The following is a 24,122-nucleotide window of genomic DNA, read 5'->3' on the forward strand; positions in this document are numbered from 1 at the left end:
CACTGCTCTGTGTCCCAGCGGGGATGAAAGGAATCACGACCACGCCGACAAAACGGCAGGAAAATTTCACTTTCGGCATTTAGCCGAAAGTGCCATTTTCGGCCGGCGCCCCCCCCCTTCACTTTTCACCCGGGGCCCGCGCCCCTGCTGCCCCCCGGTTGTTACGCCACTGCTGACAATACAGGTTTTACATAATGGTTTAGAATAGAATATGCATTTAGTTTTTCTCCAGAAACTGCACATTTCCTCCTAGGCATAGCCTTAACCCTGTCCGGTGCTTTTGCCTAGGAATACAACCAAAAGAAAAAAAACTTCTATGAGAATCCTACTAACATCAGAGTCCACCCGTGCAATTCACTTGAACACCTTCAACCAATCAGTCTTCAGTGAAACATGCAGATAAGAAAAGATCAGGAGAGAGGCACAACAATAACCACTGCCTAACCTGACCCGAAGCGGCACTAGAGGTGGCTGCATCCACAGTAGTAGCTGGCTGGGAAGTCTCCATTCCCTGCTCCTCCACTTGAGTTTGTTACACAGGCCTTCCAGAGTATCCACATCCTTAAATCGTAGCACCACTTATCGCCCCTCCTCTTCCCCCGCACCAAAACAAGGCTTGAAGCATGAACCTCGGGTGCCCTGAAGAGATGTCACCTGCCACTCGGTCAGGGACCGGTCGCCACGATCCTTGTCCATTTGCGGCATTCGTCCGCAACCAGCACCAGGGGAGAAGCAACACCTCCAGTACGCACCTTCGCCAGGTACTGAGGGGGAAGGGAGTCAGTACCTCATCCGTCGCACACTGCGATAGGAGAGGTACTGGGGCATCACTCACCATCTTTCATACAATCTCAGAGAGAGAGAACTCCAGGATGACATCTCCTGCAGACGGAGGAAATAGTATAACTGAAAGGATATGTTGGAGGCAGGATTTTGTCTGAATTTGGGATGATGCGTTTCCTGCCTGGAGGAGGCTCTCTGAGGCTGTCCTGGAAGACAACTGGGGGAAAAAAATAGTTACGGGCGCAGTTGAGCTTTCATCAAATTTATTATGTTGCCAACACAGCTGCAGCCAAACCAATTCCAAATTTGTTCTCCAAATGTTATCTTATAGTTTCAAAGCACTAAAAATCAAGAAGATAATACGAGCGCCAGCAAAGTGCAATACAGAAGGATTAACAGACTAAAAAAGAAAAAAAAAAAAGTGGCAAAATTACATGTACAGAAATGAAAAAAAAAAAAATTCTGTAAATGGAAGGGGATCTTGAGAGCTCCAGGGATCAGTGCCCTGTGGTTTGCGGCATAGACTCCACGTACAGAGCAGGTCTTCTGTGATGGAGGAATGCTATGGAAGGAGCGTCACCGGCTCCTCCTTCTCACGGGTTGATTGCCACAGTGTGATCACCAGCACTGGATTTGCACGGTACCGCAGAGCAATGCATTCCAGTGCAAAAAATTGTGCATGCAGTTTTATTCTGACGTAAACTTTGTTTGTAACACTGCATTTGAGTATTTTCTTTAAAAAGGATGGTATTCCAAAAGATTGGATATCGAGATGGTAAAGTTGGGACAATGGCCCGATCCACCAATAGGTGCACTCACGAAGATACGGTATCAAGATCAATGGACAAAGGTCCCTCCTAAGAGGGGATGTTAGTGGGAAAGGAATTTTTTCCGATAAGCCTAAGGGGGATAGGTGTTTGGGTATTTTTGTGTTGTTTTTTTTCTTCCTTTTGGTGTTCTTTATTTATTTCTTTGTATTGTTTTGTTGGTCCTTTTTGTCTTTTCTTCCTTCTTTCTCTTCTCTAATGGTATTTACATTTTTGTTATCCAAATTGAAAAAATTATTTGCCAACTAATTGAGGATAAAAATAATTAATTAGTTGCAGCCCTAATATTTGCACCCATCTATGGCCATTAACATTTTAATTAGCATTGATCACTTCAATGGCTCGCCACGCCCCCTCCTGCCACACTAAAAAGTGAGCCGGCCGCAATGCGAGGCAGTGCGCTCCGGCCAAAATCGGCCCAGAACGCACTGCACCTAGTGTGAATGAGCCCTAAAATCTAAGTAAACTCATATATGCAGTTGTATCTAGTAAATATATTTATTTTAAAATATGAAAAAGAAAAAAAACGGAAAAGTTAAAGCAGAACAAGGTTTCTTTTTTTATTTTAAATTCCCCCTTGCGGAGGGGCTAGCAATTGAGAAACATGGATCAGCTCTACTCTCGTCTCCAATACCGCCGCTGCAACCTAGGTGCTTGGTAACGCTTCCGCCAGAGCCTTCACTCAATAGGCAAAAACCGGCACGACTAAGACCCAGTTTGGGGGCTGAAAATTGTTAGAATTTTTGTTGGCTAGGCTACTTTAATGCCTTTTTGCAAAATATTACATGGACGGACTCCCTTTACGAGTGACATTTTCTACCTATTACAGAGGGGCTACCCACGCACTGCAAAGGTTAACTGCATATTTGTGCCTAGGTCGAACGAAAAAAATAATTAATCACGAGCCGGCTTATTCTAAGACCGTCCCTGGAATGTTTCTCCCCCTCCTCTGCAGAGGTCTAGGGTCCCATAAATCATCACATCTATACACTGTGCATAGACCTGAGGACGCTGAGCAACATTCCAATCTGGGGAGGAGGAGATAGGCTGGAGGGAGCGCCGTGACAGCTGGCCAACTCAGAACTTTGGGTGAGTATATCTTTGTTATTTTAGCACCTAGGCACAAACAAGCACTTAACTCTTGCTGTGCAGGGGCAGCTCCACTGCAAGGGTTAATAAAAAAAAAATTCTCTGAGTTCCGCTTTAAGGAACCCTGCGTTTGTTGTATTTAATTCCTTTATGACCTAAAATAAGTATGGACGTTAAGGTCCTAATTTAGGCAGTTTAAAATAAATGTACTTAGTTTAAAGATCCAATAGGTTTGCTGATGATTCCGTGTCTTGAATAATGCAATACAAGGTCAGGGGAAATAGAATTGTATGCCTATGACTCTTAAATCATTAGAAAGGTTTTCATGGTGTTCAAGAAAATGCCATGGAACGCGGCGTTTCATTTTCTTTGAGTGCCATATATTTTATAACTTCTTGTCACTTTCTAGAGCCAGAATTCCTAGCTGATAAGTGTAACATAACCCATTATTTCAAGGGCACAATATAGTTTCTGCTTTTCTATGTATACATTACCTGTGCAGTAAGCTGTCCTTCTACCATGGTCACTTGTTGGTATGGAGAATTAGGTTGAGCTAGGCACTGCATCGGTAACATCTGTGCCAAGGGTATCTGCAGGAAAAAGGGGGTGTAAATTTACAAAATATAAAATCAGCTGACTTAATAGAACATGGAACTTAGTCATTATTTCAGAAGAATTACCAAAGGTTCAATGAAAAGTTACAAACAGAACGGTGGTCAGAGCACAAAAGCTACTGAAGATCACTAAAGGAAGATGCTGGTCAAAATTAGTTGCCAACCTGTACAGTCATTCTGACAATTCTGACCACAGCCTAGATGGTTTTCCTCTAGTCCATCCCCTTGATAATGGTTGCTTAATGTGATTTGAGGCTACACAAACATATAGGAGGAGAGGCAGGGCCCGACATGCCAAGCTCTAATTGGTATTTATATAAAATAGCACCCTGTGATTTGGGGCTCCTAGTATATTACAGAAGCTAAAAATATGTGCAGATGTAGATGCAATTTCATTCAGGTGGCAGTTAAACATACTGATAATGTACACAATGAAGGTCAGGCCGGCTTCACATCTATGCGTTTCAGCAACACACGTGTTTTATTGCACAATAGCACAACGCACCATGGTGCAGTGTATTGCTGTGCCCTCCATTCTGACTGGGACCCCAATGAGCGGCAGCACAACACATGGTAACTCACTACCAGGGAAGATAGTGCAGGTCCAATTTTGGGTCCATTGTAGCACATCGGCTTGTCATTTAAATTAATGAGCAACATTAACACCACAGATGTTAACACACCACAACTTAGCGTCAGTTTGTACTTTACATTCTGTCCCATGTGAAGCCAGTAGACATGAAACATGTCTGTCCAATGACTAAACTGACCAAGAAAAATAAATAAGAAACAAAAATCGACATTGTCACAGGAGGCTGGGAAGTAGGCAGTATCAATGACATATTGTGCTAAGACACCCGCTGCAAAGCATCCACTATATCTACAGTTATCAGCTACTCATGGAGTCTAAAGCTAGTCATACACGTTTAGACTTCTCTCTTTCAGCCGTAAGAGCCTAAGTAAGTGAAATCAAAAGATTCCCTTATCCACGCTAAACAGTATCCCCTGCCAGATACCACATTCAGTACCCATGACTGTCAAAACACCTAAACAGTGACTGCATCTGATAGGATGCAGTCACCGACTAGCCAAAAAAATCTCCACCTGGCTCTTTTGATTTTTTCAATCGAGTTTCGTTGAGTTGGGTGATACCAACAGAGCCACTTACGGATCACGAAACTGTGACGTGTATGGCCAGCTTAACCCGTCTAGAGAATATGTGCAAACAGTTCATACAATACTTGAACTGTTAAGTTGAAGTGGGCCTAAACTTAAATGTGAAGATTAGGAATATCTAGAAATGTAAATTATGCCTAAGTACCCTGAAAAAAATTTACCTTTTGTCTGCAATTCCTTGAGCAAATTACCATTGTTCTTCCTGATATGCGAGTGCGCCCAGGCCCACATCTTCATAGCTTCAAATGCTCTGATGCCTTGCCAGATACTTCCAGTATCAGGAAGCCAGGCAGTGAGTAATTACATGCTGCCCAGCTTTCTGATTGGCAGGGAAGCCAGCTTCATGCTCCCTCCTCATCTCACGACGAGGGAGCATGGAGCCGGCTTCTCGGCCAATCAGGTAGCCAGGCGCCGTGTAATGATCATCACGACAAGGCGCCCGGCTTCCTGATTGGCCAGAAAGCCGGCTCCATGCTTTCTCGTCACCTAGTGACGAGAAGCACGAGGAAGGCTTCCCGGCTAACCGGGAAGCCGGGTGGCGAGTCTTTACATGCCGCCCGGCTTCCCGGCTAACCAGGAAGCCAGGTGGCTAGTCATTACACACACTGCCTGGCTTCCTTTATGAGACTTCCGGTATCGCTCTTCGGTATCGGCGAGTACCGGAAATAAATATCAGTACTCTATAACGAAAAACCGGTATCGGTGCATCGATATCCTTAAAGATTTAAACAAATGTCTGCAGCTCTGTAGCCTGTATACCCAAGTATTCAAAATAGTGTCCAACTTTTCAGACTTTCTATCTTTAATAAATGCTCATATTACTGTAAGCTGGCAGATTTGACTTGTCGCTTCTTCTATATTCCTTTGCAGACAACTTATCCTTAGGCAAGGCAGTGTTCATTGGGCTGAGCAGTGGGCATTACATTCGTCACCAGATGTGGCACACAATTAGGGCTGGTTCAGTATACCTGGTAAAGGATGCCTACAAAGGTTCATTTCTGGGCAATCAAAAAAGACACACAAAGGGGAGCTAAAAAGGGTTTAATCAATGGTTGCAGACAATAAGAGCATTAGCACAGAGGAAAAACAATGACGGTTGCTGCAGGTAATTAATACTGTTTTTAAAGCACCGCACACTATTCAATAAACAAAAGGGATGGGCTTTGCCTATTTAAATTCACTCCTTTTAGTGAGGTTCTGGAAATGTCACACTGATAACCAAAACAATTTTCAATTCAATAATGTGAAGTGTTTTATAATTAAATGCTTTTATTTAGCCGTTTGATATCCCTTTCTTTTGATGGACACTCATACATGTTCAATTGCACTTTACAAAGCGAGTACATCTGAAAATGACACTGCCCACACATGGGCAGTCTATCATCAGTAGTCACAGGATCATCTTGTTCGTATAAAAAGAACCACAGCCACTTTTTACCCAATTTGGGGGTACAATCTACTGATGACACACTAAAAAGACTGACCGGTCTTTATAGAAAAATAGGTTTTTTTACTTACCTGGAAAATCCTTTTCTTGGAGTTTATTAGAGTATCATTCAGGTGAGAAAACCCCTCCAACTCTCAGCGTGCCTCAGTTTTGTGGGAAAGCAATAGAAGACTGGATCATAAGAACAGAGGGGAGGGACATGTGTGCATTAATGAACTCCAAGAAAAGGTATTACAGTTGAGTCAAAAGTTATATTTTCTTAATTGCTCACTAAAGGACACAGGATACTCAGAAACTGGGACGTCCCAAAGCAGTCCAACAGAAAGGTGGCCAGCGACACATAAAAGTCCGCAGAAAACCAGTATGAAGAGAACTGGACAACCTGCAGTTCAAAGAACTTAAAGAATGTGTCAACAGGGGAGCATGTGGCTGCCTTGCAAATCCGGGAAACTGATGCCTGATGTTGAAAAGCCCAGAAGGCACTTAGTAGAATGTGCCCTACCAGGAAAAAAAAGGGGGACCTTGCCCGTAAGGTGACCTGTCTAAGCCAACCAGAGATGTTCCAGATGAAGAGCTTCAGGAATGACAAAAAGTGTTTGTCTAATGGAAGGAATAGCTGAGAGATAGGCATGAAAATCCCTCACTACCTTCAGGGAATGGAGGGAGATCTCTTTAGGATGCTTGGGAACAGGACAGGGAGATGGGAGAACAATGCCCTGATTAAAGTAAAAAAAGAAACCACCATGGGAACAAAGCAAGCCCTAGGCCTCAAGACGACCTTGTCCTTAGGATAAGCAAGGGCTCCATACAAGATAAGGCAAGGGCTCCATACAAGATAAGGCAATCAACTCGCGCTCATCTCACCAAGGAGATGGCCACAAGGAAAGATCACTTTGTGGGTGGGTATAGAAAGGAGGCATACCAGTTTGAGATCCCACAGAGTTGCATGCGTGCAAACAGGTTAAACAATGTGAGCAATGCCCTGAACAAATGCTTTGTTCTTCTCCTTTCTGAGAGGGGGGTAACAAAGAATCGTTGAGACCTGGGTCCATGATGGTGCAAAAGGCACAAGATGGGGCATTGAAGGAAAGCCAGGAAATGCCCCACAGAGTACTTTCTGGGATGACATTTTCTTATCTCACGCCACACGCAATGCGCTTTCCATGCGCAATAGCACGTCTTGCAATAGGTGGATTTCCTAGCTTTCAGAAGTGTAGGGATAAGAGTGAGATAGGCACCTATCTCTCAGGACTAGGGCATAAACAGCCAAGCCATCAAAGTCAGCAATACTGAAGGATGGTAAACCGATCTTTGGGACAGGAGGTCTGGGCAATCTGGGAGAGCCTACTGAGAGGCCGCCATTCTGATGGAGTCAGCATACAATGTCTTCCTGGGCCATTCTGTTGCAATGATGACTGGAATACCCTCAAATTTGATAAGGCAAAGATGATAAGGAAGGAGCTTGCGATAGGCAAAGGTGTAAATCAGACTGGACTTAACCCACGGAGCAACCACTGCTACTGCCAGAGGATCCCTGTATCTGGAAACAACCCTGCTTAGTTTGGTGATGGATCTGTATGTCGGGAGACCCACACCCAGCACTCCTCACTTGGCAGAGGTCTTGAAACACTTGAAGATGAAAGGACCATTCTCTGGAACCCAGATGGCATTAGGTGGGGAAGGCTGTCTGCCTATTGTCTACACTGGGAATGAGTACAGTGAAAAGGTAGCGTTCCACCCATGCCAGAATCTTATCCACTTAATTTTTGTGCTGAAACTCCTGGTTGTTCTAAAGATCAATGTATATAATGTGTTGTTTTCTAACTGGATGCAAATCGAAACACCCAGTATGCGAGGGGGCCAACGACGAAGAGGCAAACGAATTGCTCGGAGCTCAAATGTGTTGATCAAAATGTAAGTCTATTCTGGTGATCAAATCCCAGACAGGTACTACGGGACTCCTCCCCAGCCCGTCAGGCTGGAATCCCTTGTGAGGATCTTCAGAAAGACAGAGGGAACGACTCCGGCACTGGATTCGTGAGCCACCAGGCCTTGGGTGACAGGCCAGTCCAGAGACTGCATTTTCTTTTCCCGCACAGGGTCTGGAGTGAAATTGGGCATACGGTACCACCAGAAAAGAGGCTCCCATTGGGTCCCAGGACTCTTGTGCAGATGGCTCATGGACAGTAGGGTCTTAACCAGAGCATGGAGAGTCAAAAGCTTGACCAGAATGAGAAACACGTTGAAAATGCCAGTATCCAGTAGAAAGCCTAGATACTCCAGGTGATGGGTCAGTTTCAGCGCAGATTTCTGGAGATTGGGGGCCCAGTCGAATCGTTGGAGAGACTGAACAATCCAAACTTTGGACGATGTCAGATATGGACCAAGCTCACCATGCCCTTCACAGAAGATTGTTTGAATACCCTACAGTGGAAATGCCCTGCAGGCACCTTAGTGAACTAGCGTGTTGCAGTGGACAATCGAAAAAGAAGGGCAACAAATTGTTAGTGATGCTTGTCCACAGCACATAATGCTGGTGGGCTTGACAGATGGGGACGTGTAGGTAGGGCTGAAGGGAGGTAATGATTGCCATAGTGGAAGCCGTATGAGATTTCAATGAACACACACACACACACATATATATAATTTTTTTTACCTTTTCTTTTCTTTGGGAGTCTTATTAAAAATATGGAAATAGTCAACAGCCAAAAAAAAATGTAAATGAAGCAATAATAAATAAGGCAGCCACTTTCTCTTAGTTTAGGTATCCTGGCTATATTCTAGAGAGGTATTTCAAGTAACAAGGCATCCAGTTACCACAGCATTATCTGGTCTGCCTCTCCGATTGTCAGCCTCCTTTTATCTGTCACTCAAAATAGACAATTCCTTATTTAGAATGGACTCACCGCCTGTGTCTGCTGATAGTGTCCCATGACTTGTTGTGGTGGATAAAACTGCCCCATATGACCGCTTTCATTTGTTGGCATGCCAGGGACTTGCTGTGCGCTTATCGCTTCGTGGGAAGCCGCATAGATGGCACTGTGCTGACTGGAAGTGTCTGAAGACAGTGTTACAGAACCTGTTCCTGCATCAGACATGCTATCAACTGCAACAGAGAAAAGGAAGAATTACCTAGAATAAATTGCAACAACAGTTTTGATACATACAAGTGTCATACAAGTAACTGAGCAAACACATACAAAATCGATATTAAAAAGTCTAATACAAGCTGAAAAAGAAATAACTGTGGAGCAGCATTATACTTCCCACTCAAAACACTACACGTGACTGGGCAATTTTCAGTACTTTAAGAGTCTAGTGTCAAACTATACAAAAGTAAAAGGATACATTCATGATATTGTTTCACACAACCTAGAAATAGACATCTTTGTGTCTCTAGGTCTGTGTATGCACTATTTTGTTTTACAGGAAAAAGCAAAATCTGATCAAATTGGCCTTTAAGTCTATACAGGTATACTAATTGGCTACTTTCCTCTATGCATGTGGGTATCTATTTAAAATCGACACTACCTCATCTTTTATGTTTTACAAAAATATTGGTATTATATTCTGTTCTCCACCATTTTATTCTACAGGGTCTGTGCGTTCAGGAAATATATAATTCTAGGGGGGGGGGGTTATTTTTCAGGCCTAAAATGTGGATTACCGAGTCTAAAATATGCAAAAACGGCTCTGGCAGTGAAAGTGTTAAAGATATTAGGGCAACACAACAGCCAGGTACCCAATAATTTCAGAAGGAATTAAGTAATGGCAGTCCCTGTAGTTTATTTTACATTCAAACTAGGGCTGTTACTGATTAAAATTTGCGTGTTCGATTAATCGAATTTTTTTTTAATTGATTAAAAATCGATTAATTTCGATTATAACGCACATAAAGATCCAACTACATTGGCCTATACACATACAGCACATCAATGAAGTAATAAAATGAACTAGGATCACACTAATCCAGGACGTTATTAAATCTCACGTGCCCCACTCAATATGGCCGCCGCTTGAGTGGGGCAACTCAGATAATAACGTGCTGGATTAGTGTGATCCTAGTTCATTTTATTACTTCATTGCTGTGCTGTATGTGTATAGGCCAATGCCTTGGCTGGCGCTCGTGCAGATAGTTTAAAAAAAAATTTTAATCGATCAAAAAGAATAACGATTAATCGAGAAATGAATCGTTAATTTGCACAGCCCTAATTCAAACACAAACCAGCCATTTCATTATTTTATAATTAACTAAAGATAACAAGTGATAAATTAGAAAAACTACACAGTGTGCACATAAACTTTATATGAATAATGGTCATAACATTTCTATAAAAGGCAACTCTGAATCAAAGAACCCTTCAGCAGCACTGAGTCACAATTATCTGGGCTTTATGAAATACGGATTGTTTTCAGCTAAGCCGATTTCCTTTAGAAAGTAGGTAATTGTGTGGCAGAGAAATGGCCACCATTCACTAATGTTACTTAACAGACTTGTTAAAATAAAGCCTGGAGATTAATTTAAATACACGCTTTACAGCCTTAGTAAAGCACTAAGTGCTTCACTTACGCCTAGCCTACTATAATACAGGTTGGAAAATTACAGGTTGCCATCCAATTTTTTTTTTTTTTTTTTTTAAAAGCTTAATAAACCCTAACCAACATTTGCTGAACAGTCAAACTCTGCTGTCCAACAGCCTGAGCAAAAAAACATTTTTTTATAAATCTAACTGAATTTCCACTGAATCAACACCACATCAACCTCCTGAAAAAAAGGATTATCCTTCGCACCCTTAGACGGCATGGACGAGTTTATCATCTTTAAAGATCTAAACCTCTTCCTAAGAAACGTCTACCTACGGTACATCCACGAAAACAAAACAAACTTCCGAAAAGGAAATACCAAGACCGAACAAGAAATCAACGAAATAGATGTCCAAGCCCTAAAAGATCTAGAGGCACTGTTAGAAGAGAATTTGGAAATCACCAACAATGAACAGAACGACAAATAACCCCCTTCAAAAAAAGATCAAAAACAATGCCCAATATATCTAATAATAAACACCTAGCACTTTTTAAAGAACTAGTGCACAAGGAGATAAAACAGATTGATTGGTCAATAAGGAGCAAGGATAATCTAACAAAAGCAGAAAGACAAGCCCTGAAGGAACTTAAAACAGCACCAGGAATAGTGATCAAGAGCAGCGACAAAGGAGGCAATGTGGTACTACTCCCAGAAACGATGTACACAACAGAAGTTAAACGACTACTGAACGATACACATACATATGCCAAACTAAGAGACTCCCCCTTCAAAAAACTCAGTATGGATTTCAACTTCAAAATCAATCTAGCATTTGAGGCAGCCCTCCTAACAATAAAAGAAGTATGCTTCCTACATATAGAACGATTCAACACTCCCACATTCTACATAATTCCCAAAATCCATAAGAATCCCAACAATCCACCAGGGAGACCAATCGTCTCAGCCATGGGGGGACCCCTAGAAAATCTGGGGAAATACCTGGACTCCCTGCTAAAGGACATGGTACTTCAGCTACCATCATATAGCCGAGACACGAAAGATGTCCTGAAAAGGCTATCGGAACGAACAATGAGTGAAGATAATCTACTGGTGGGAATTGACGTGGAATCTCTGTATACCTCAATACCACACAAATGGGGCCTGAAAGCTGTGGATTTCTTCTTACAACAATCCTATCCAGAAATGGCACGACAGAATGAGTTCCTGTTGGAACTGTTGGAATTCGCCCTGGAAAATAACTTCTTTGAATTTTCAAACATCTTCTATAAACAAATAAGAGGCACAGCCATGGGAGCCCCATGGGCACCATCATATGCGTGCCTGCTTCTGGGCCTCTGGGAGCTAGAAGAGGTATATCAACACCCACTTTATGTGAAACATGCAACAATGTGGTTCAGATATATAGATGATGTGATACTACTGTGGAGGGGAGGTGAGAACCTCCTGGAGGTGTTCCTGGCAGAACTTAACAAAAACGAATCTAAAACTCACCTATACCTTCAGCGACAAACAACTCTTTTCTTGAGCTATCTATAGAAATAGAGGATGGCCAAATAGCCACCAAGACATTCCGCAAAATAACAGCAGCGAATACCCTATTACACGCCTCAAGTCACCACCCACCACCGCTAATACGAGGGATCCCAACGGGACAATTCCTAAGGATCAAAAGGAACTGTTCTAAAGCAATAGATTACTCCAACGAATCTAAAGCCATGTACGAAAGATTTAGGGAACGAGGGTACCCACACAGAACCCTTAGAAAAAGCAAAACAAAAAGAAAAGAAAAAACAAGAACAGAATTACTGAAAGATAAACCAAGAGAAGACAATACAAATAAAAATTACACAAGAATGATAACAAAATATGGCTCAAGTTGGGAAAAACTAAGGTCTGTCATGACAAAACATTGGCATATCCTCGAACTCTGCTCGACTAACAAAAATAGTAGGCCCAAGACCACTCCTGACAGCACGGAGAGCAACAAACTTGAAAGACACGTTAGTGAGCTCAGAATTTAAACCAAAACGGCTGAATGAAAACTCTAATAAACCAAAAGGTATGTTCCCCTGTGGCAGATGTAAGATCTGCCCGTTCGTGGAAAAAACACACACCTTTAAAAATACGGAAGGCACTAAAATTTACAACATAAATCACTTTAACTGTGAAACCAACAGAGTGATATACCAACTAGAATGCCCCTGCCAGAAATACTACATCGGGAAAACAAAAAGACAACTAAAGGTTAGAATTGGGGAACATTTAAACGACATAAAGAAAAAAGAGAAAGACAGCCCTTTGGCTATTCACTTTGCGGAGATTCATAATAGCCAGACAAAAGGTCTGAAAGTAAAAGCCATCTATGCACTAAAATTACCCCAAAGGAGGGGAGACTTTGACACAATATTACTGCAAAAAGAAAAAATGTGGGTGTACAGATTGAACACCCTGATTCCGATGGGCCTAAATAATGAATTTAATTTAAACATGTTCCTGTGAACTAAATCGCCCTTAGACAACAAAAATCCTCCGATTCCATCTTGAAAATAAAAAACCACAGAAATATAAGCAATGCCAAATTTTTTTCTGTTTTCATCCTCCTTTTATCTATCATTATATGGGACTTAGTCCCCCTTATTCTTGACAACCATTTTTTCTATTTCCGTTTCCCTTTTGTTTTAAAAAAACCGGTTTCTTTTGATTGCTAAAGGGTTAATTCCGATGCAACAAGGAAACTAAACATAACGATGTCAGCAGACAAGATTAATCCACGAGCGACAGGTGAGAATGGCATATATAACTGCCTCTCACCTGAAGAGCAGTACGTCCTGACGAAGCCCCAAGAGGAGGAGCGAAACGCGCAGACGCCGCTTTCAGAGATAAGGTGGATGACCCAGAGACTGCCGGCCGTACAGCCCGAATATTTTTGGATCAATAGTAACGAGGGGATTGAGTCAAAAAACAACAGTGCCTGCCTGGATCACCAAACACTTGGATGCCACATCAATTAAGGGGGAATCAAAAGGGAATTCAGCGACCAATCAGCCATAAACATCTCCACGCGGAGGAAACCCGTGGACGGGAAATCGAAGGACTGACCGGGAGGTCATGTGAGTAGATTTGCTGTTAAGCTCCAAAATATGAACTAGCAAAAAAGCTTAAATTATAAGTCACCACTACATACAAATGATCCCCGATGCAAAAGGTCCTGAGAAATGGAGTATCAGTGATCAGGAAAAACAAAGCACATTTGAACACGTATCTAATCCCACTAAAAACATCAAGCTACAATCACAATAAGTGTCCCAGTTCTAATTGAAAGTATCCCCTATTGAAAATACGAAAACTGCTAAGAAAACCACCACAGATCAAATCACTGTCGATCTTAGACAACTCTGTGGTTTGGTTTTTCAAAAGAATTGCAACACACAGGACTAACCGGGAACAAGAGGGGTCACCTAGACTGGAGATAGCTTAAAGATATGCGGATAACATCCAAATCATAGCTACTAAACAGGAACAAATAAGATACATACCAGTATCTAAAATAACCCACAGACCTCAGAAATATGGGAGATACATGTACAGCCAATCAAGGGTACACCTATCCACATCACCACCGATCAAAGTCAGCCCGACCAGACATCGTTTTTAACCATTTGACAGGAAACTGTCAGCAGTGTGTTCAGTAATGTTTTTTGCATGTCTTTGATTAGAAATAGATAATTTTTCTTTAAAAATCTTGACATTGTGGTTTGTCCCAGCCAATGATTAACCCTTGAGCTGCCTTCATCTATAAGACAGTTCGCACACCTTTTTGTTCTACTGAGCCACAAGGTGCTTGCAGGTACAGTTTGCTCCTTGGCAATCAGCACCATCCGTGCCCAGGAGCCATACAAATTTTGGTTTTAGCGCTAGAGCCGATACTTAGTGATGCACCGATAACGGTATTTCGATATCCAGTACCGATAATGTTTTTCCCCCGGTACTCGCCGATACCGAATACCAATACCAGAAGTCCCATTAAGGAAGCCGGGCGCCGTGTAATTACTCGCCACCTGGCTTCCTGATTAGCCGGGCGGCATGTAAAGACTCGCCACCCAGCTTCCCGATTAGCAGGGAAGCCGTTCCCATGCTTCTCATCACTAGGTGACAAGAAAGCATGGAGCCGGCTTTCTGGCCAATAAGGAAGCCGGGCGCCGTGTAATGACACGGCGCCGGACTTCCTGATTGGCCGGGTAGCTCCATGCTCCCTCTTCATGAGGTGACAAGGGAGCACGAAGCCGGCTTCCCAGCCACTCAGAAAGCGTGTAATGACTCGCTGCCCGGCTTCCTGATACCGGACCTATCGGGCTAGGCATCGGAGCATTTGGGCGAGTGCGAGTACGCGTTCTCGCCCAAATACTCGGCATCAGTACCAGTATTGGTGCATCCCTAATGATGCTTATCTAAAAAGCCAAGTTCACCTCCTCCTGACCTACAGGAAAGGCTTGTCTGCTTAACTATCTGTTGAATTATATTTCCGAATGGCTCACTACTACTGGGAAGAGGGGATATATCGGTATACCACACTGCTATTAAACACTAAAGCTGGCCACACACTCTTCTGTTTTATTTTTCTCACTCCGTCCGTTGGTTAAACGGAAAAAATAGACTACTCCATCAACACTTACAAGTGTTGATCAAGGAATCCTCGCTGCTTCCATTGCATTCTGAAAGCGTCCCCCAGCCGCTGCCAGAATACCTGAACAGAGTCGGCAGCCCCAAAGATTCGTCCTTCGATTAGCTGAAAGGGTACAGAAAGCGGTACCCACTGTGCCAATTGTGACATTCGCATAATGTATAGCCCGCTTAGAATTCACTGGTGACTCTTGACAACAGCAAGAACCTAAGCTGTCTTAGAGCCGACATTTGATAGAAAATACAATTTATGTTTTTGGGAAAAGCACAGGTGAGAATTTATTGGTCCCTTAACCATTTTACTGCCACATTAAATCATTAAAAGGAGAACTATGAGGTGAGTGCTTTTCACTCACCTCATAGTTCTAGCCGACCTGTGACAATGAAACAGTCACAGGTCGGCTCAGTAGATCGGGAAGTGAGCGAACACTTAGCGGCGTTTGCTCACTTCTCGATCCTGTCACGGCAGAGTGCCGTGACAGGGGAGGGACTGGATTCCCCCCTCCCTGCTCCGAACCTCCAGCACTGACTGGCGGAACGGACGGGGGAGGGGGCGGGTACAGCTGGTTCTGCCTCTAGATAGGCAGAGCCAGCTGTCAGTCACACAGCTGGGCGGATCCAGACATAATTGTCAGGATCCGTTTCAGCTGCGGTGTCTCAGTATACCGCGAGCTGTAGCTCGCGGTATACTGAGCTTTGGGTGACAGGAGCGCGCTAGTTTGTGTCCTCCCGTTACCCGGAGAACTATGGGGAAAAGCCCTAACCCCATAGTTCTCCTTTAAATGGATGTAAGCAAACTCAGTTGAAAAAGTAGCTGTGAGTTTACCATTTTGTAAAGCTGCATGATCACTTCTACGGCTGGTCTAAGTGCCCCCCATCTGCTTTTTCTATATTTTGCCAAGACATACACTTTAAACAAACACCAGGGCACGCTAACATTAAGCATTGATTGGGGGATTCAGACCTGTGACTGAGGAGCACTGTTGATACTGCTGCTGTTGGAGTTGCTGCCGTACATGTTGATCCACCTCGGTCTCCTCGCTCTCAACGCCTGGCTGTGAGAGGCTTGCAGTAACACAGGCACCGGACTGGTGAGACGGGGCCCCAGAAGATCTGCTCTGTGAATCACGGCGATCTTCTAACTGTCCTGAGAGCAACTTCCTTTCTCTTGTGTTCTTTAGTAAGCACACTCGATCCCGTATGGATTTGGCAACGGCTTTACTATCACTTTCATTGAAAAATCCAGATTTCACCTAAGAAAATAGATTACAAAATACCTCATAACATTTAGCTGCAATCTTTTCTCTGTCAACACCTGATAAGCCAGGTCAGGTTCACAGGAATGTAAATCATAGCATACAACTAAAATGCACAAATTGAACTAAGTAATGCCAATTGCAGTCACAAGCTCTCACCATTTCAAAGGCCACTTCATCAGGATTGTCTGCGTCCAAGTTAAAGCTGAATTCTATAGCTTCGTTGTCTTTATGTTTCCCTTTGAGTTTTTTGGGATCTTCCACCCAGAGTCTCAAAGCTAAAGAAGCGTTGATGCCATCATCTTCCTCTGCCAGTTCCACCCGCAGACCAGTGTCTTCAGCAAAAAAAGCATGGTTCAAGAGATCCTTGATAGACAACCTAGACCAGGAAGAACACAGAAGCAAAGGGCTTTTACTTGCACTAAGACAATTCATAAGAAGACATTGAAAGACTAAATAGAAAAGGAATATTCTAAAAACACACATGGATGACAGAAAAGGTGAAATACTGCTCATAAAATATAAACTGAATGCATTAGCAAAAATGACTCATGTGCTGACCATCTAAATTAAAAAGCATCTCCTGTCAAAAAATGTCTGTTTGACTATAGTGGGTTATAGGTCAAACCTGCCATACATTCACTGCTTTCCAGAAGACAGCAGTGAGATTCACTCTTTACCTCCAAGGCACAGCCGTGACAAGCTTTTCAGCCAAGCTACTTTTGTCACTGGCTTTAATCCCTTTATAGTTAAGCCGTGCATGGATTCTCTCCTGATCAGCCCATGTGAAAGGGGCCTAAGTATTCTGGCTGTTATTCTGATGCTTTGTCTTCAAATATTTGAGTTACTGACCTGAAGCAAGCACAGAATTAAAGACCTCACTTTTATCCACCATTCATTTTTTCTGTGCTTAACTGGGACCTAAAACTATTAAGTAGGGATGGACTGAAATAATATTTTTAGATTGATACCGAAAATACTTTCAGGCTGAAACCAAAAATGAGCTGAAACCTTTAAAATTGTTTTTTTTTTTAACCTTACAGTTGGGGGCTTTGGGGAAATATAAGGGGTCTAAACAGCTCCCTGATATTTCCCTTTTGCAATAGAAAGATTGAGGACACAGTTCTAAATCTTTTTCTGCAGCCCGTTATGAATGAACAGGAAGCCTCTATACTGAGTGCTCCTGTCCCATTCATAAACTGTAGAGATAGTATGAGTTACTATGTCCACAATCAGGAATGAACAGGAAGAGATGTAGAGCACTTCCTGTTATTTCATAACTGGGGACACAGTAAGCTTACCATGTTCTCAGTTATTAACACTCAGCAATCAGTTCCGATCGCTGAGTGCTTGTAACCAGCTCTCCATCCTGACTGCTCCTCCTGTCACAGGAAGCCGAGCGGGGAGGGGAGAGCTCGACCTCCTGCTCTCCATCCTGACAGCTCCACCGGTCACAGGAAGCCAAGTGTGGCTGTGTGGGGTGGGGAGAGCTGGACCTCATGTGATAGCCGAGAGCCCCACTCAGCATCCTGAGAGCTGTCTCCTCCCCTCACCACCCCCCTTTGCCTCCTGAAAGTTCCTCTACTCCCCACTGGGCACTGGCAACTGCATTCTTCTGTGTCCCCTCAGATTCCTGCTGCCTCTGCCGACACAGGCTGGGTGGGGTGGGGGGACACCGCATTTTCGGCTGTTGAGGTACTAAATCGGCATTTTGCCCATAGCACCATTTTCGGCCGAAATGTTTCAGCTGTCAAAATTTTAGTGCATCCCTACTATTATGTCCACACACAATTAGGCAACTAAGATATTCAAAAGCAGGACAGCAATGGCAGCTCACATATTTCTCACAAAACATGTACAAGGAAGATCATTTTAACCCCAAAAGTAAACCTTGTCTCATAGCTTTGGTCCTCCATCGCCTTAAGTAGCTCGGTTGCCCTTCTCTGGACTCTCTCCAGTTAAAAAAAGACATGCTTTCTGTGGATTGGTGACCAAAACTGGACCGCATATTCCAGATTTGTCACAATATGCAGCAACGGTATCATTTTCCAAAAAGCTGTGCCAATAAAGCAGTCCTTGTGCTCCAGTCAAGTGACTATGCTTAGGGGGAAACACTATCCGCTGCAGGCAGAATAAAGCAATGCCCCTTCAGTGATTAAACTACAACCCGTTACCTTTATACAAGGGCACGAAAATGAGAGAGGCTGCAGCAGGGGCTGATCTGTGTAAGGCCAACTGTACAGGTACCAGGACTATATTAGCTCTTAGCCAGCATCCCAGTCTAGAAAGTAGATACTGACCCTAGATAATGGCTAAACAAGAGGACACTGTCCTTCAGATGAGAAAAGCTGAGAGGCACTTGGGCAGTACTGTGCTCTTTGTGTGATGTAATTAACTGTATTACACATAACTTCGTATGCTGCACTTCACATGAAATACAATATCTGATGTTAGATCCACTTTATTAATTACATACATTGTAACTCCTTGAAAATGTGCTGCTATAGAAAAATTATTTCTAAACCCGGAATCCACATTTAGGTTGTACATCGAAGAGGCAAACTCAAACTAATCATGCTGCCACCTAATTGTGTTCTTTTCTTACCTCTCCGTCTTATTCTGCCGAATGCAGCTCCCTATGATTTCCTTTACCTCGGGATCGTTCACTTTGTTAAAACTGGCAGGTTTAATACCCTGGAGGGTAAAAGAAAAGAAACAATTAAAATCAATATTAAACGCAGAAGGCTTTTAAATTAAATTGCGTACAATAGATGCTGCTACCTGATATTTATAATGTTTTAGAGGGTTATTCACAAAAGAGTGAAGAGTTTTGGGAAGGCAGGAGAAGTGAGCAATCTAGGACAACATAGCCGATTTGGAATAATGCTCCAGTTCAGCGATGTTGTCTTAGATTGTTCACTTCTCCTGCTTTCCCCAAACTCTTCACCCTTTTGTGAATAACCCTGTTAGTTTCCTGCAGAATAAGCTGGTCCCCTGAGCACTGGCCATGATGTGTGTTAGGGTGGCACCTTTCCTTTGCAGGGTCCTATAGTCACCCTTGTGTTCACTAGTAAGCTGTGTGTCTGTCCAAAAACACAGACGCAGCAAGGCAATCCACTCTCCTGATCCCTGCTCTCCTGTCCTCCAGGACATCTCTAGAGTCTCCCCCATGCTCTGGAATTCTTTACCCCAACCTGTCCATCTAGCTCCCACTAGCTTCAGGCGATCCCTTAAGACTCATCTCTTCAGGGAAGCTAACGTCAAAGTAACTACTCAACCATCACGTTCTCAAACAATTCATCCCCACACAGCTACCCCCTCATGTATCCCTCCCCCCCCCCTCCCTTTTAGAGTGTAAGCCCTCAGGGGCAGGGCCCTACCTACCATCTTGTCTTGAATTGTATTGATTGTAATGTCTTCCTTATATTGTAAAGCGCTGTGCAAACTGTTGGCGCTATATAAATCCTGTATAATAATAATAATAATAGTAGATGAACGGCTGCTGGAGGCTGCTCTGTCCCTTGTGATCTTGTAACGGACAGAATGTTCAGGGAAGCGGAGCAGAGAGAGTTGGAGCTCTTCAGATACACAAGTGTAAGTGCTTGGGAAAAAATGTGAAGAAATACTTTGCTGGACAATGTATATTTATTTGATCTGGATTCAGCTCACACACAGGCTGCTCATTAAATCAAGAGTGCATTACACCAGGAGGGAAACAAAAGCAGGAGACAGATTTAAAAAAGAACTCCGGGCATAATTGTTCTTAACCATTGCAATGGGGCTACCCCCGCACTGCAAGGGTCAAGTGCTCGTTTTCATCTAGCGATGAAAATTTTTTTAAAAAAAAGTTATACTCACCTGAACCTCGGAGTTGGCTGGCTGTTAGACCAGTATCTGCCTCCTTGCTCCCCCTCAATCCAGTGAGTCATCACGTCCTATATAGAGTATAGGACGGGAGGATGCCAAAGGGGACATTTCATCGCTGGAGCAGAGGAGGAGACAGGCAGAAGGGACCGGAGTAGCAGCCAGCCAGCTACGCGGTTTAGGGGAGTATCATTTTTTTCAGATGAAATCAAGCACTTAACCCTTGCAGGGCAGGGGTAGCCCCACTACAAGATCAATCATTTTGCCCAAAGCTAATTATTAAGGCAGAAGGCAAAACCATGTTAGAAAGCGGACGTACGCTGGTTACTTTGCGGTAGATCTGAGCGGCATTCTGGCATTCAGAGTATGGATATTCTGAGGTAGCCATTTCCAGCATGCACATGCCAAATGCATAGACATCCACTGACTCGTCGTAATGCTCCTCATACATTTCGGGGGCCATGAATTCTGGGGTTCCTGCAGATAAATTATTATAGAATGCATCACCTTCACCTGCAAGCCCATTGTAAACACACACAGTGTAATACTGCAACAAAGCAACAGCTTAGGCAAAAAGAAAGCGAGGAACAAAACCCGTTCAAACAGTTATATTTCCCAGAATGCTATCCATGCACTAAGACAGGCAAGCTTCCAAAGCCCTCTTATGCTGCTTAGGGGAAGGCAAATTCTGGTCAAACTACAAATCCCATTATGACAGTCATGCCTGTGGCTGTCAGAACTTTGCAATGCCTCATAGGATTTGTAGCTGCACCACAGCTGGAGGGCCAACGTTTGCCTACCCCTAAACCTACAGATTTTTTGGCACAGCCGTTCCATAAAACATACTGGTATAAAGTAAGAAAGCGTTAAGATCAAATTGCATTGCTAAAATAAAGGCAATTTTAAAAGTAAATCTCCATTACAGAGATCAGTGTGATATGACATTAGGCAAAGTGTGGACATATTCTATGGCCTTGCTGCTACAAATTCTCTGTGCATTCTACAAACTCAATGCAACGTTTGGCCTTAGGTAGGATGCATATTACTCATGCTAGGTCAAGGGTGGTGATGTTGAACACATTGAAGCTCAATGGTTTCAATTTCATTGTTGTGGTCACAGAATGAGATTTTCTCTGACAGGCAGCAAATCTGAACAGAGTTTACAAGGTAAAGATATGTGAAAATCACAGACGCCAAAACACAGTAACTGCTCCTTTAAATGGTCTTCCAAAAAGTATATACAGGGGGGGGCAGCTCCTCACAGTCAAGGGAAACTGAAAATCTGAGGAGGACAAATCATAAGGGGCGCCTCCATAGTGTAAAATTGATTAAGGATAAAACACACAGCTGAAAAGGTACTTACAAACCAGCTTGTAAAAACTAGCAGAAAGCGATATAATCTTGGGAGACCATCAAGATGAATACACGAAAATAGGGTGAGGGAAAGGAAGTGCTAGTACTAAGCCGAAGCCATCTGTTCGCTGACCCTCCTTCAGTTGACGCGTTTGAGGACAAACCTCTAGCAGGTTCTGATGAAGGAGGTTTGTCCTCAGAAACGCATCAACTGAAGGAGCTGCAGCGTGCAGATGGCTTCGGCTTAGTACTAGCACTTCCTTTCCCTCACCCTATTTTCGTGTATTCATCTTGATGGTCTCCCAAGATTATATCGCTTTCTGCTCGTTTATACACGCTGGTTTGTAAGTACCTTTTCAGCTGTGTGTTTTATCCTTAATCAATTTTACACTATGGAGGCGCCCCTTATGATTTGTCCTCCTCAGATTTTCAGTTTCCCTTGACTGTGAGGAGCTGCCCCCCCCTGTATATACTTTTTGGAAGACCATTTTCAGGAGCAGTTACTGTGTTTTGGCGTCTGTGATTTTCACATATCTTTACCTTGTAAACTCTGTTCAGATTTGCTGCCTGTCAGAGAAAATCTCATTCTGTGACCACAGCAATGAAATTGAAAGCAATGAGCAACATCACATCACCACCCTTGACCTAGCATGAGTAATATGCAGCCTACAGTTTACAAGGCTACAAAGTTGGCTTTCTAGCCAGCAGGGCGCTTGAAGAATATCTGCAGTTTTGTGCAAACTTGGTTGATACCAAGCCCCTCGCACATCACTACTGACAAAGCTGTATATAAAGTAGGGAGAAATATGGTTGTAATTACAACTTCCAGTATGTCCTAAAGTGTTTCAAAGGCCATTTTTATTACTATTCTCACTGAAAAGGATCAAGTGTAATACAGAATTGTAAAAGCTTTATTACAGCCGACAGTGATCAGGACGCACATTCATGTTCCCTCCAGGAGGGAGGGACGCAGCTGACCATTCTTGCTTCACGTGATAGACATAGGATGGTATGTACACTATGCATGTCTTCCAAGCAAATTCCGAATAAAATGGGACAATTTACTAACATATCACGCTAAGATGACAACTGGAAGAGTTGGGGAAAAAAAGGATTGGGAAAGTAAAGCAATAAAGTTGAGGGATGGTAAAGTTGTAGGGGGAGGTGGGTGGTGATAGATGGTGGGTAGACTTCGCCACAGCATACAAAAAGTCTTGATGTTCCAACTAGGGATGCACCTATACCAAGTACCATACTCAGTACATGTACAGATACTTTGAGCTCCAAGACTAGACTAGAGAAAAATTCAAAAGTTAGGAGGCTGCTGTCATTTGTAAGGAGCACACGGAGCTGCTGGGATTTGTACATCTGTTTTAATGTATGATTTTGGAGATATATATATATAGCACCGATACCATTTTTGCAAGTACAAGTACTGATACTTGCCCAAGTACTTAGATACAAGTACCGATAAATTTTTGTTTGTCATATGACAGTTTTTCTACAACAATACAGACTAATGATTTCAGGTCAGTGGTGGAGCGCCAGAGCCAGGTCCCAGCTGCAACCCTGGTAGTTCTCATGAAAATGCCAAGTATAGGCACTGGTATTGGAAAAGTATCTGTGCATCTCTAGTTCCAACTAAAGCATAAAAAAAACAAAAAAAAAAAAAAACCTCCAGAGGTACTGCATACTGCGCATTTTTTTAATTGGGCCACAAAATGCAGGCCGCAGTGTAGAGTAACCTAGAAGTTTACAGTGGAGTGAGGTTAGCAAAATCCACTCTCCATTGTAAATTAGCCATCATTTATTAAACTGACCTTGCCGAGTCTTTATTCATCACTCAGTGATAAGGAAAATGTCACCCAATTATACTCGGCACAAAACAGGGAGACTCACCAATCACACTCTTTGCAAAGGATGTCCTCATCAGAGTGGCCAGACCAAGGTCTCCAATCTTCACGGAGCCAGTGGGCCCAGTAATAAAGATGTTGTCACATTTTAGATCACGATGGATAATAGGGGGAGTCCGAGTGTGGAGGAACTGAAGCCCTTTCAAGATCTGTCTACACCAACTCCTTAATACTTTTGGCTTCATAACCTTGAACCGTTTCAAGTAACTGCAAAATAAAACAAAAAACACACACAAGCATCATTAGTCGCTCCATGGGCCTTGAATTTTGCTGTAAACGGTAGCTGTTCTCAAAAGTATCAAGTTGAATTGTAGGAGTCTAAACTGCACGCTAATATTGTGGAGTAAAACATTCTACATCGCCTCAGAAGTTCCTCTGCTCCAAAACTTTCTTCCCTACATCAGGCAACAGCCTACGTTCTACGTAGGTACATCAGGTGCCAACCTAAGAAGCCAGTCTGCTCTGTGCACACTCAATACAAAAACGAAGGCCACACTTCAGGTGACATCACTTGTAATGCAAGAAGCTTTATTTAACAGAACAAAAATGTACATCCCTTATAATGACAGCCCAC

The 24,122-nt window shown here is 43.1% G+C and overlaps 1 protein-coding gene across 1 annotated transcript in view; it reads right to left on the reverse strand.

Moving 5' to 3' along the window:
* WNK3 (WNK lysine deficient protein kinase 3) overlaps positions 1 to 24,122 on the reverse strand; it is a 108,570-nt gene that overhangs the window by 51,809 nt on the left and 32,639 nt on the right. Inside the window, exons 3-9 of the mRNA XM_018565498.1 lie at positions 23,535 to 23,755; positions 20,602 to 20,759; positions 19,024 to 19,112; positions 16,578 to 16,797; positions 16,127 to 16,415; positions 8,843 to 9,042; positions 3,194 to 3,289 (exon numbers count right to left, since the gene is read on the reverse strand). Coding sequence (XP_018421000.1) covers positions 3,194 to 3,289; positions 8,843 to 9,042; positions 16,127 to 16,415; positions 16,578 to 16,797; positions 19,024 to 19,112; positions 20,602 to 20,759; positions 23,535 to 23,755 — 1,273 coding nt within the window. The remainder of the gene's footprint in view (positions 1 to 3,193; positions 3,290 to 8,842; positions 9,043 to 16,126; positions 16,416 to 16,577; positions 16,798 to 19,023; positions 19,113 to 20,601; positions 20,760 to 23,534; positions 23,756 to 24,122) is intronic.

The sequence above is a fragment of the Nanorana parkeri genome, unplaced genomic scaffold (genome assembly GCF_000935625.1).
Source record: "Nanorana parkeri isolate BGI_ZX_2015 unplaced genomic scaffold, ASM93562v1 scaffold854, whole genome shotgun sequence".
In the NCBI taxonomy this organism is placed as follows: Eukaryota; Metazoa; Chordata; class Amphibia; order Anura; family Dicroglossidae; genus Nanorana; species Nanorana parkeri.